We start from the raw sequence: 14349 nt of genomic DNA, 5'->3' as shown, positions 1-14349 counted from the left end.
GAAAGGATGGTTCCTCAGTGTGTGACACCAACTGTCAAACATGGAGGAGGAAGCGTGATGGTCTGGGGCTCTTTTGCTGGATCCAGAGTCGGCGGCTTGCACAGAATGAGTGGCACCCTGAACCAAAATGGCTACCACAGCATTTTGCAGCACCATGCAATACCTTCTGGTATACATCTTGTTGGTCAGGGGTTCATCCTACAGCAAGATAATGACCCAAAACATACCTCCAGGCTATGTCAGAACTACCTTAGAAGAAAAGAACAAGACGGTAGGCTTCAAATCATGGAATGGCCAGTATAGTCTCCAGACTTAAACCCCATCCAGCTGGTTTGGGATGAACTGGACAGAAGGGTGAAAGCAAAGCAACCTACAAGTGCAACACATTTGTGGCAACTTCTGCAACAGTGTTGGGAAGAACTTTCCGAACAATATTTGATTTCCATTGTAGAAAGAATGCCACGAGTGAGTTCGGCTGTTATATCTGCAAAAGATGGTCACTTTGATGAGTCAAAAATTTAGATAACATTTTGTTAAACAAAACGATTCCATGATTTCTTTTTTATCTCCAATATTTTATTTGTTCTGTGCTTTAATTTCAGAGTACAATGAGACATTAAACTGCATCAATTTCAATAAAAACTGGAAAAATGGAGGTGTTCTAAAACTTGACCGGTAGTGTGTGTGTGTGTGTGTGTGTGTGTGTGTGTGTGTGTGTGTGTGTGTGTGTGTGTGTGTGTGTGTGTGTGTGTGTGTGTGTGTATATATATATATGTATATATATATATATATGAGAAACATCATCAGTGTGTCCATCTGTCTGTGGTTATTACATATAGTCTACATTGTTCTTATACAGTTCTACGATTATTCCTCAATATAGCGCTGTGGACATGGGTTATATTTTCTACACTCTTAAGGACAGTTCATACACTACAGGGTGGTCCGTCAGCCCAGTTGAGAATCACTTATGTTCATGGGTTGCTTTGAGCTGCCTTTATTGCCTTGTACCATATGACAAAAATCACATGCGAATGATAATAATTAAATCTCACTGTTGTTAGTGATCATGGTATATAACATTCAACAATCTGTGGGAACATAGAACGCAAAATGAATAGAAAAAATAATAATAAAAAAAAAAAAACTTCAGTCCCAGGCTCCCAGGTAGTAAAGTACAAAAGCATTAGCAAGTATAACATCTACTGAGGTTAATGGGTCGTGGTTTAGTAATTTACCAGACAGTCCTGCATAATTCTGCTGCTATTGTATATTGTAATATAGTAACAATATTAATATTGTAACAATAGCAGCAGAAATATACAGGCCTGTATAGCAAAACAAAAACAATGTTTGTTTTAGTTTTTATCAAACCTGTTCCTAGATTCTTTCTACGGACCAGTATAGCATTGCATTCAATAGAGCAAAACAATGTATTTTTCTTTTTCTTTTTTCTTTTTTTTTTTTGTAAAGAAACAAACACTATGGACTTAAACCCGTTCTTGCAGACATTTGAATTTCCTTCAGCCTCCTGCATTGTAGTCTATACGTTTACTACACCTGCCTTTAAAAAAAAAAATCCAACCCCCCCACCCCACCCCACCCCCCCAAAATGAAAACGGAAACTGTCTAAAATTTGAAGAACCATACTGTGCCCATTTGAGACGGGACAGTAAAAATAAAAATAAAAAAAACGAACAGAAAGCAGGCTGGGTGCGCTTCTCTTTCTGTGTGTGTGCTAAGTGGTGCCCAAGGGCAAATTCGTGCCCGCGAAGCCTGGCCTTGGTGCCCTAGACAGCTGTTCTTAAATTATGGGCGTGGGAAAATAAATAAAGCTTTAAACACCTTTTCCAGCAAAAGCGTCACTGCAGTCTGTTTGCTCGCTTATGTTGTGCTTGTACGTTCTCGACTTATTTTTTTTTTTTTTTCCTGGTTAGCCTCTGTGATAGATACGATCAATCAATTGAATATCTACATTGTCTCTGCGGTAGTCCAATCATAAGTTAGCTGGGTGGGGCATAAACTGTGTCTGTTTCAGTTGCAGACACTGACAGTAAGTTTAACCAATAGGAGAGTCAAATATCTGTCAGGCTTTACGCAGTTGTCCAATCATAAGTGAGCAGAGGCCGTTCAAGAAAACTAAAGGCAATTGAGTAGCCAATGGGAAAGTGACAGATCTGACAACTGTCCAATCATTTGTGAGCAGAGACGGGGTGTTAATACGCCGGATAAGCACTGAATTTCGCCGACTGTTATTGAGAAAAATAGTCGAATTTAGAAATTAATCCTTTTTAATTTCAACAGAGAAGGGAAACACCGTAGTATATTTAGTTATGAATCAACTTTCTCTGAATAATTGTCTTGGAGATTAGCGATCTTTAGTTTAAAACAGAGTAGTGTTGACAAATGTGCCAAATTGAACTAAAGCGAGACGCTATTTAGTTTATTCGTGGTGATCTATGTAAACATGCTATTTATAAATATTTGAATTGCGTATTTTATATAAATTATTTAAACAATAAGCGCAGCACGCATAATTACTGCCTGAGACTTGGCCTTATCAGAGTGAGCCAAGAATAACTCCCACTACAACTCTTAATATAAGAACCTATGCAATAGTCAGCCTGTCCGCAAACAGCCAAGTAAAATCAATTTATGCCCGTGCCCAAATTACTTTGAGGACCACTGGTCTAAAACAACATACCACGAAGGAGCTGTTTAGTGATTGTAGTATTTTATTTATCCATTCATTTATTTATTTTTTTGCAATTTAGATGATGATGATGATGATGATGATGATGATGATTATGATGATGATGATTATTATTATTATTATTATTATTATTATTATTATTATTATTATTATTATTATTATGTATTTATTTTAATCTCGTAAGAATATAATTAAATTAGTTTAACATAAGAAAAATATGTATTTACTTGAGGCACAGGAAATGGTAACGTGGTATACTGGAATTTAAATCTGTAAGATTGAAGCAATTTGAAACAATGAACCCGAATAGTTTGCTTTCGATTTGTAAAGAGTTTAACTTGAATGCAAAAAAGATTAAACACGACTAATATTGTATTTTTATTCTTATTATTTGCATCTAATTAATGACAACAATTAAGAAATATTCAATTTCATTGTTGTAATATATTGCCTGGCCTAAAAGGTGAGGTGACAGGTGTCAAAATGTATCTTTCTTAGAAGCTATTATTTTGCTAACACATATTCTTTTTAAGCTGCATAGTGTACGGGGACTATACAAATTCCTAAGTTGTTATTTCCTGTAAGTAATTTTACAGATTTAGTCATGCATGTAATCTTGTTTTCTGCGGATAACATGCTCAGAGGCTTTCCATTTTCTTACTATTTATTATGAAAAAACATCGCGGTTTAAAACCAGCCATAAGGAGAAATATGTGTGTGAAACTGACCACTTGCTAAGGGTTATAAAAAAAAAAAAAACATCGGCTCCAAAAGAGAAATTGAACATGACGCCAGAGTAAACATTAAAAGAAGGTTATGGAACTGCTGTGCTGATCCAAGTGTATCGCCATATTGAAGCGAGTGGAACAAACTTCACTGCGGGACAACATTTGACAGAAAATGCTCTTAAGCAAACAATAACTGTTTTGTTCCAATTATGATTATGAAATAAAAGAGAACAAATAAGAAAATGAAATATATTTATCGACAAAAAACAAACAAAAAAAACCACACTGAACAAAGTTAAATGTGTTGATAAATTAAAAGTAAAGCTCTTTCGGCCAAATTGAAAGACAGGTTGTACTAAGAAGAGTGATAACATATATTCAACAAAGAAAATGGGGATCGATGCCTTAGCACATCCATCGCTGCATTTTCAATACTTCTTGACATACAGGACTTTTGATAGCATGATAGAATATAGGCTACAAATTATTTGTTGTATATAAGTGGGCCTCCTGATAGAACTCCTTTACGCAGTGTGCACTTCAATTTTCAAATTTTGGTAACACTGAAATAAACACTAAAATGTGTTTATAATCTGTTCAATAAGATTTTAGTTTTATGCTAAAACATTAGTTTTTACATTGTATATATTCAGCGTTATATAGTTTGAGTGCATAGAGAAACCAATGCACAGATGTATATATATATATAGATATTATATATATATATAATATATATTATATATATATATATATATATATATACCTATACATACACACACACACACACACACACACACACACACACACACACACACACACACACACACACAAAAGAGGACAGTATCATCACTGATATTAACGCAATGTTTATTGTTTAAGAAAACCAAATGTTTAAGAACTCAATACAAATCCTGTAGAACAGCTTATATACACATTTGAGTGTTTCCAAATGAACACTACAGTATATTAATGGGGTATACAAATGTGTTTATAGGTGTACTTCTTAAACACTTGATTTACAGCGTTGATATTGTGAACAAGAAGAATTACTAAGCAATTCAGTGTAGTCAAAATATTAGTATTACATGTCATTCAAGACTTTTTATTATCAACCAATTATCCTTTTTCAAATACAAATCTCTTATCCCTGTTCACATTTCACATGGTTTCAAAACTTCACATTTAATATATGAGAAGTAAAATATTGTCCTGTCCATTTCTCTTTTTGTAATTTTTACTCTGTGATAAAGCGCATTTAAACTGAACCACTGAAAAACAAGAGACGCTTAACCAGATTCACGTATACAAAGGTAGCATGTGTGTTGTGTGTGTGTTTCAAATCGGCAGAATATTTCTATCGGGCCACATACTCAAATACTTTCTCATGGATTTTGAAACAAAAATCTGCATAGCCTTAACGTGCAGCATAACTTATTTATATGCATATATTTTTATTAAAGATGAAACAGGAACGTTGGCTCTAACTTCCTGGAATCAGCTTCCAAATATTATAGGGTGTTTATTTGCATTTATTTTTTCTCCCTCCACAGATTAATAGAAAACTTTATTAGCACCACAAGCATTTGTTTTCAATTATTTCTTGTTATTTTCTATTTTCTCGGTGATGTTATATGTCAACCCTATAAAACAATAGGCTACTGAGTAAGCCACGAGGCAGCGTACTTCATTAAGGAACTATTATTATTATTATTATTATTATTATTATTATTATTATTATTATTATTATTATTATTATTATTATTATTATTATTATTATTAATAATATAATAATAATAATAATAATAATAATATAATAATAATAATAATAATAATAATAATAATAATAATAATAATAATAATGTTTTCTCTCACATTGGGGAAATAATCCATACATATTGCATTCAGTCCTGTAAGCATATACATGTTGATATTTTTTAAAGGGTTTTAACCTGTTTCGTATAGACTTCAAGGTCCATATTCACATTTCATTCAGTAACCATCGGGGGGGTTTTATGCTAAAAAGAAACATACAGAAATGCCAAATGAAAGGTTTTAGAGGCACCATTAAAAATAGTGTTTGAACAAATTCAAATATGTGCAATATTCAATATCTTATAAGCCTAGTTATGCTTTTTTTTAATATGTTACAGTGTTAGTTAATGGGCGTGTATGTGTCCTTCCTTAAGGTTTACAGCATTATGTTGTCTATGTAAACCTATAAATATTTATAACTTCCACGAGGCGTAATTTGCAAAAGTACTCCCCAAGAGCTTAAATGAGAACCACCTTACCTTTAAGAACCAGTTATCAGACTCTCTCGCTCCTCTTAAAGGGGCGGTGCTGGGAAATATCTGCTCTTGGCACTAGTTCCTGAGAAGGCTGTCCAGGGGCGTGAATTCCCTCCACCAGCTCCAAAACATTGGGGGAAAAAGGGAGAGAGAGACAGAGGAAGAGAGAAACAGATATCTACACTCAATGAGAAGGACAATTGGTCCCAAGGAAGATCCTCTTGAAAAGTATTTTTTAAACTGCAACCGGATTTTCAGTCGAGGTGCTCCTCCCGTTGTTTAAATGATGACGATGCCCCAGCATCGCCTCTCTTCCATCCTTGCCTCTTCGCTCTGGGTGGCATCCGTTGCTATGATGGTGCAGCCCGCGGAATCTTCAGCAGGTAACTACAGGAGACCTGTCCCGGGGGGGAAGTCCCAAGGGTTCACGGAAAGGACGCTTATTCTCCTTGACGTGAACACTAGGAGTCCCATTAAGACTCTGAATGCAAACTTCCTTTCCTTGCAATTGGACCCTTCTATCATTCATGACGGCTGGCTCGACTTCTTAAGGTAAGCAAATCTAAATAGATTGGCCTCCCAAGAGGGGTCTTATATCCAAATGGCTTTTTTTCCCCTAACAGACAGATAATGTTTCATCATTACGGCAAATGCAATGTGCTCTTAGTTAAAATACATGGTTAACATATTGCAGCATGCGGTATGTCAGCTGGATGAAAAATATGTCATATGTCATTATATAATGCAGATAAAAAAGACACATCGCAAAAGCAGGGGGAGAGGACAACACACTCAAAGACATTACGCAATCCAGGGTAATCATTATAACAGGCCCCAAAAATATCACATTGCTTTTTTATGAGAAGTAAAACCGAGGTTCTATTGGAAGTGACTGCAGCAGCAGCAACTGTGATTCATAATTCACCCCAAGTCTGTAAGTCGCTTTGGATAAAAGCATAATAATAAATAATAATAATAATAATAATAATAATAATAATAATAATAATTATTATTATTATTATTATTATTATTATTATTATTATTATTATTATTATTATTATATTAGAAATCATAGTATTATCTTATTGGAAGCTGCCAGTGACTAGTCTTCCAAGGTTCCAGCTAACCAGTCGATGGTGTATTACAATTAGTTTTTTTAAAGGGGCACCGTATACAACTGCAAAGTCCGAAAACCTGTTATTAATTTCCCAGTTTTCCAAGCGAATAAATTGCTAACACTGCTGCTGAAAAATATAGGCTATTTTGGAATTCCCAGACCGTCCATAAACACATTGGGCTGTACTTATTTTAAACTTGATGAGCTGTAGATTTAAAAAAAAGAAGTAACAGCCTACAATCGTCTTAATTATCTCTGTGGAACTGTTGTAGCGTTTATTACGTTTGTTTTGATGAGAGCAACACATCTAGTGTGCCTCTGAATGAAAGGCATCCCCAAGTGATGCTACAAAACCTCCAGAAATCATGACCTGGAAGTGAATATTTGCAGTTGTCAGTTCTTATTTCAGTGCTTGGTCTCCTCGAGATGTCTAGCCTCCAGCCCTGCATTGAATACATGGGAAAGGCCCCAAGACTTCAAAGGTTTACACTGCAGTAATTCTAAACGTAATTTTGCCGATCAAACTATTTCAATGTACGTAATTTGAGGGGCCATGTTAAAGAGAGGGGTCTCAAATGGAACTCTATCTGATAATTAAAAAAAAGAAAAAATAATTAACAGCAACAGAAAGATTTGGATGCAGGAACATATTTTTTATGCTGCTCACAGAATATAATTTTTAACAGTTAACAGTGAGTATATATATATATATATATATATATATATATATATATATATATATAATATATATATATATATATATATATATATACACACACACACACACATACACATTTGTATCTAATGAATTATAGTGAAATTATAACAAAACTTAGCGTTTTTAAATAAAAAGAAACAAGACAATACAACAAGTTTAACACGTTTTAAGTCAGGATGTTTTTTTACGTTTTGTAAATTAAAGACAGAATTGTATTTTGTCCGTAATTAAATGCAACTTTCTAAAAGTCTTTTCCGTTTAGGGAAAACAGTTGTAGTTTTATTTGGACGTTTTTCTCCAAACGAAAACACTGCCACGGTCTTTGTAGGGCTGTTTTTATTTATCTTTGTTTACTGAATCAGGGGGTTGATTTCCTAGTTGATTTTTAACAGGAAGAAAACTGACTCACTAGTTTAGACTCTTGTTTTCAGTTTGTTTGTTTGTTTGTTTGTTTGTTTTTCAGGTCTTTGTGTTTGGTAAATTCAAGTTAATAAACTGCATTCACGTTCTCGTGTTTTTGTTTTTGTCTTTCATTTTTAATGGCTTGTAAAGTTTCAAATTTTGTTTACAAAGTATTTGTTTAAGGAGCATTTCTGATTGGAGCATAACTGAACAACATCAATCCAACTTCTCTGCGTGTATCTTCAAAGATAAACATCTTATAACACCACTACAGCTGCGGCCACACGTTGTGCATCACCCCAGAGAATGAAACCTGCTGAATAATGTTACGAAATACATTGAATTATACAAAAATACTGCTTTGTAGTTTTCCATATACTTGAAAGAAAAACTGACTGAAAATTGTGACATTTCGAAATCTAACATGAAATGCGGTACTACTGTTATGGCTTCCGCTAGACTTTTGCGAGATCATTTTGCAGTTTCTATGATTTTGATGTTAAAGAAAAGATCAAAATTACGTTCATATAGTTTTAAGTTAATAAACTTTTGGCCTTAGCAGGCTATTCCTAAATATTACCATATGTTATTTTAGGGTAATAATAATAATAATAATAATAATAATAAATAATAATAATAATAATAATAATAATAATGTAGCATGTAACTGATTGTAAGGTATTCTATTTTTTGCTGGGTATTCTGACGCGGCGGACAATTTAAAACAAAATTTATTTTTTCCTTCGATCTACTAGTTACATGACGAACGTTACTGTGACAGCTATTACGACGACACGACACTGATAATAATGAGGCTAATATTAGAATAATAATAATAATAATAATAATAATAATAATAATAATAATAATAATAGCAAAACATCTTGTGAAAATAATAACAGTAGCAGGCCTAGTAGGTAGGTTACCTATTTAATAGATTAATCTAAAGAGTTTCGACTAATGCACTTTCATCTAAAATGAACATCACACATCAAAAACCGCGCCTCAACACAGTGTTAATCAGTTATGCCTCTGGGTTGTTGTATGCCAGGGGCATGTATGTCAATGTATTTGACAAATATCAACTTAGTTGGCATTAGTTTGTCTTCCTGCTTGTGTAATTTAAATCGCATCTTGTTCTTTTTGTAAGTAAATCAGGAAACATATATAAAGAAAACAGCGCGTGTCTGTAAATGTCATGGTAACACATCTGAGAGAGCACTTTTTTTTTTTTCTCCCGAGGTATTCGGATTTTACAGATAACTTAAAAACATGGCTTTAGAAAAACAATTAATTTAATTAAAATTTCCACAATTTTTTTTAAGGGAATAATGTCCATATATATATATATATATATATATTATATATATATATATATATATATCTATATATATATATATATATATATATATATAATATATATATATATATATAATATATATATATATATTCCAATTGGCTTATATATATATAATCGACACTCATGAATAACAATTCTTGAAACACGGATACCTTCTTACTTTTTTTTATAGACGGGAAAAAATTTAAGACTACACGAATCTGGGAGTGAGTTTTAGAATTGGAACAAAGTCCATATCTTTCAACCTCGGGCTAACCAACCTCTTGCAACTTCCCTTTTTAAATCCTTCCTGGATCTTTTGACTCTGGGAGTGAGACCAAACTCGATCAGTGTCAACGGGGTAACCAAACTCAAACAGCAACCCCTGTTTAAATAGAGCCTGGCTTTCTCGTTCCTATGGATGATTCCCCTTGGCGCTAACACAACTCTAGCAATGCATGCCTGTGTAAACTCCAGACAGGCTCACTCTGCCCTGTGTTTAAGTGAACTCTGGCAGCTGGACTGCATTAGTAATCTGTTGCGCTCTGTCTGTCTCTCCATGCAGTTCCAAGCGATTGGTGACGCTGGCAAGGGGTCTTGCCCCAGCCTATCTGAGGTTTGGGGGGAAAAGGACAGACTTTCTTTACTTCCACAACCTAAAGAATCTGGCCAAGCATAGAGGAGGCCCGGGTCCAGACTACTACCTGAAGAACTATGAAGATGGTAAGAGCACACTTTGGGAATGGCAAAAAAAAAATAAATAAATTACATTACACTTTCCCTGTAAGGAAATCATAGACAATTAATAGCTCACCTGATTGAAATATAAATAATACTATGTCAGCCACAATGCCTTCTGTCCCTCATTTCTGTCTAGGCGGCCACACTGCCCTGTATAGATAAGTAATTGACAGACTGTTTTATGGAAGTCTGTCAGTGTTCAGTCTCTCTCCCAGCAGAGCTGAAACCTTATTCTGATAATTATGGGGTGTAGACCGGTCCGTTGACTGGAAAAAGCTCTGAGCATTTGGTTACAGTTCACATTGAGTTTATTGGGCTCTCACCCCCTTTAATATAATATGTGTTATATGTGTTATTGTATTTCAGAGGGGCTGTTTGCTGATGATCATTTTCTTTTTCGAATTGCATCCCTTTTTCTTCTGGCTATGCAGAATCCAGACTGTTTTCCTCTCAATCCCTTTAGTTCAGCACAGTGAAGGAGTGCAAGGTGCACAACCGGTTATCCTCTCAATCTCTTTAGTTCAGCACAGTGAAGGAGTGCAAGGTGCACAACCGGTTATCCTCTCAATCCCTTTAGTTCAGCACAGTGAAGGAGTGCAAGGTGCACAACCGGTTATCCTCTCAATCCCTTTAGTTCAGCACAGTGAAGGAGTGCAAGGTGCACAACCGGTTATCCTCTCAATCCCTTTAGTTCAGCACAGTGAAGGAGTGCAAGGTGCACAGAAGGTGCACAGTTGCTTTGTCTCTTTTAGGTGGGATTACTGTATCTCTTCTATTACTGTATCTCTTGTATCCCCCCTAAACAAGTTACATATTTATCATGTGAACAAAGGGACACACATATAAAGGATTTTGCAGTTTGATTTATTTTATGCATAAAGTATTCAAGATATTGATTTGTGCATGTTTGGATTTTCAAATCAAAGCCCATATTCACAAAGCATTTATCATCATGCAAAGTTTTCACCATTCTTTGGAAGCTGCTAATGTTACATAACTATCAATAAACAACTAATTATTATTATTATTATTATTATTATTATTATTATTATTATTATTATTATTATTATTATTATTATTATTAGTAGTAGTAGTAGTAGTAGTAGTAGTAATGTAATCTATGCTTCTTTCTTTCAATAAAAACCCTGGCCACATGCTAGATTAAGGAAGGGAAAATGTAACTTAAACATGCATGTTTCTGTCTCCTGACACATTGCTGGGGTAGGGAAGCTGTAATGCAGTTCTTTGAATAGACAGGTTTGTTCCCAAATAAAACCCTGTGCCTGTATGGCTGTGGAGGAAACAGTTTCCTGTGATGGATTTTGCCCATTGCACAGGGGCAAAGCCTTTACACACTCACAAGCAGTGCTTTAACACCTGTCCCGTGTCAGCATGCAGAGCAACACAGGGCTGGATCCTTTTATTGCATCTGCTGTTTTGTGAGGAAAAGCATGCGATGCAAACTGGCTAATGACAGCAGACATTTCTATTTACCCCAGCAGATATTTCTATTTTATTGTTGGATTGCACACTGTACTGTAAAACACAGTTAATGTTATTCATTTTAAACACACAGCAAGTTGTGAATAGCAAAGGCAATGAGCTGGACCTTCGTACTTGGACAATGATACATTAAGAGGTGTATCGAATCCATGTATGTAGTATCCAGTGGTGTGTCCAGATGTGTAGCCTGTGGTGTGTCCACATGCATGCACTGGTGTATCCCGGTGTACAGTGCACCTAGTGGTAAATCTGGTATTCAGAGTGATCTTTGGAAAAACTAAGAATTGCAGCTATAAAAGATCTTAGCAATGAAAATGTTGCTTTCATGCTGTTTTCATGCATCACAGAGGATCTTTTCAATTATTTTCATCCCAGCTTTGTGGAACACCACATAGCAATGTTCCATTTAGCTTTTAGTATTCATGGAGCTATAACCTTCTGTACTTCGTTGTTACTGAATGTTTATTATAGCTCTTGAGCAGTTTGTGTTTTTATGATAATAGAAGAAACAAGACATGTCATTGTCACTACATTGTATGAACTTCATTGTCAATCATATGTGTTTATCATGGATTTCTTTCACATTACAGATAACATGTATATAACTCCCTAGAGACTGCTGTCAGGTGCATGTGTTACAGTAAAAGTCAGACTATTGGCAAATGTTAAGATTTACTGATAAATGCGGACATTTACCAAGCAAAATGGTAATTGTCCAAAATGAACACAATAATGCTTCATTTCGGACATTTACCGGTAAATCTCAAGAATAACCAAGTGGATCTGGCTAGTGACCGAATGTCTCGCTTTCGTGCATTGTAAGGCTTTAGGAGTCCTGTGTAACTCCAAGTGCCACACAAGTCTAACATGCTGCAATACATAGTGAATATATCTATTCAGTGCCTGTATTTGTCATAACCAAAGTTAGATTTTCTGTTGAAAAAACAAAGATCCTAAATTATCTGACTTAAGATTGACCAGAACTGGACTTTTACCATAACACAGGCAATAACTTGAGCTGGAAGAACTAAAAAACATTTTATTGAAGAACTAACAATATAGTATATCATGAAAACATTTGCAACTTTCAAACATAACACATTTCTAAGGCTGCTGCCTCTCTCCACATCTCTGGTTAGAGTTCACACTGCTTTTAGACTAGCTATGTCCCAAGACTGCCCTGTCCCTCATGTGCATGCCTCTGTCTGCCTATAGATATTGTGCGAAGTGACATTGCCCTGGACAAGCAGAAGGGCTGCAAGCTGGCCAGTCATCCAGACATCATGTTGGAGCTGCAGAGAGAGAAGGCTGCACAGATGCAGCTGGTCCTGCTCAAAGAGCAATTCTCCAACATCTACAGCAACATCACAATAACAGGTAGGGGACTTTACATACTGATGATTATTACAGCATATACAAGACATGTTTAGCTTCTAGAACTACAGTAATCCAATATATAAGGAATCAATATCTGTCTTTGCTTTTAAAATATTTATATGTTAGGAAAATACTGGACCTTTGACCCGTATGTTGTTGTTTTTTTTTATTTAATTTTTTTTTTTTTTTAATAAGAAGTTAAACCAAGGTGGATAGATTGATTTACCAAGGTGTATAGGTTAATTAAACCAAGTGTATAGGTTTTAAATCATTTAGGATGGTATGCTCCTTGAATCGAAGGCTTCCCTCCTTCCTGCTCTACCTGGTTTAGCTCTTGCCCCACCGCTTTCTACACAAAGCCTTGCTCAGACCCATCACTCAGCACTCTTGGTGCCCCAGGTTTGTGCCTGCATGTAACATTAGCTGTTTCCAGTGCGTGCACCTAGACTAAACTATATGTTCGCATTAGGATCACTGTCACAGCACTGACTGGCTTGGGACAGGCAGGAGTGCAGAAGCTTGTATAGTTACACAACAGGGTCGGACTGACAGTAGGTAATCGTGTAATCAGAATAACTTTTTTTGGTTTGGAATGGAGCAAACGTATGTTTGACACGAAGGTCCTTGCCAACATGGTGAGCTTCACAAACCCCTGCAGTTCAATTTGTACAGAGAGAACATTTTGAACAGACCAGCTTGGAACATTTGTAAACTGGATGAAGGTCCCTTATTCATGAGATTCTTTTTGTTTTGTTTTTGGTATAAGATCGTGCACAGCAATTTCAAAGAGATATTATCTACACAGTGCGTTTCTGACTCAAAAGTACAAGTGGCACGCAATTTCAGCCTCTTTGTTTGTTTGGTTGAACTCTTGTTTGCTTAACTGTGGATCAACGCTACCCAAAATTGCATATAACACGCAGGGACGGATTTGAACTGATCCTCCCTTCAGTCTGGATGTTACTCCAAGGAAGGTTGGGAGGTTAAGTGCATAAAATGAGGAAGAAAGAAAATAAAACAAAAGAAAATCCTAATCTGTTTTTTTAAGAGGGGGGTCCCCAATTGCACTGTGGTTTCCAAAACACAGACAGTTGTTTCTAATTAAGATCTGAAAATAAATGAAGTTTACCTCTCAAGTCTTGCAATAACACAATTAAGTCTTGGCCCTTCAAAATCAAATTAGGGGAATTTGCTTGGCAAGGATTGGTTCTCTAATTATTGCTATCCCAATTGACTAACCATAGGCTTACAAGACCAGTGTTTTTAGTTAGAGCAGAACCAGGGAATCCCATGAATTCCAGAATATTTCTAAACTTTGCCCCCTCAAAGTTACCAACAGGTAACCTCAAATAACACATGCATGGGGATAATAGAATAGGTAGATCTGGAATATTTTTGCTGATCGACAAATTCCCTTACACAG

The 14349-nt window shown here is 35.4% G+C and overlaps 1 protein-coding gene across 2 annotated transcripts in view; it reads left to right on the top strand.

Annotated features, from left to right (window-relative positions):
* The first annotated feature begins 5860 nt into the window (after positions 1-5860).
* LOC121325173 (inactive heparanase-2-like) overlaps positions 5861-14349 on the top strand; it is a 63489-nt gene continuing 55000 nt past the window's right edge. For both annotated transcript variants that reach the window (XM_041267491.1, XM_041267492.1), the window contains exons 1-3: positions 5861-6281; positions 9871-10028; positions 12765-12926. In XM_041267491.1, the coding sequence (XP_041123425.1) occupies positions 6013-6281; positions 9871-10028; positions 12765-12926 (589 nt within the window). In that variant the 5' untranslated portion in view covers positions 5861-6012. The remainder of the gene's footprint in view (positions 6282-9870; positions 10029-12764; positions 12927-14349) is intronic.

This window comes from Polyodon spathula, chromosome 13 (assembly GCF_017654505.1).
Source record: "Polyodon spathula isolate WHYD16114869_AA chromosome 13, ASM1765450v1, whole genome shotgun sequence".
NCBI lineage: Eukaryota > Metazoa > Chordata > Actinopteri > Acipenseriformes > Polyodontidae > Polyodon > Polyodon spathula.
Note: the sequence above shows the minus strand (reverse complement) of the source record. Positions and strands in the feature narration are given on the sequence as shown.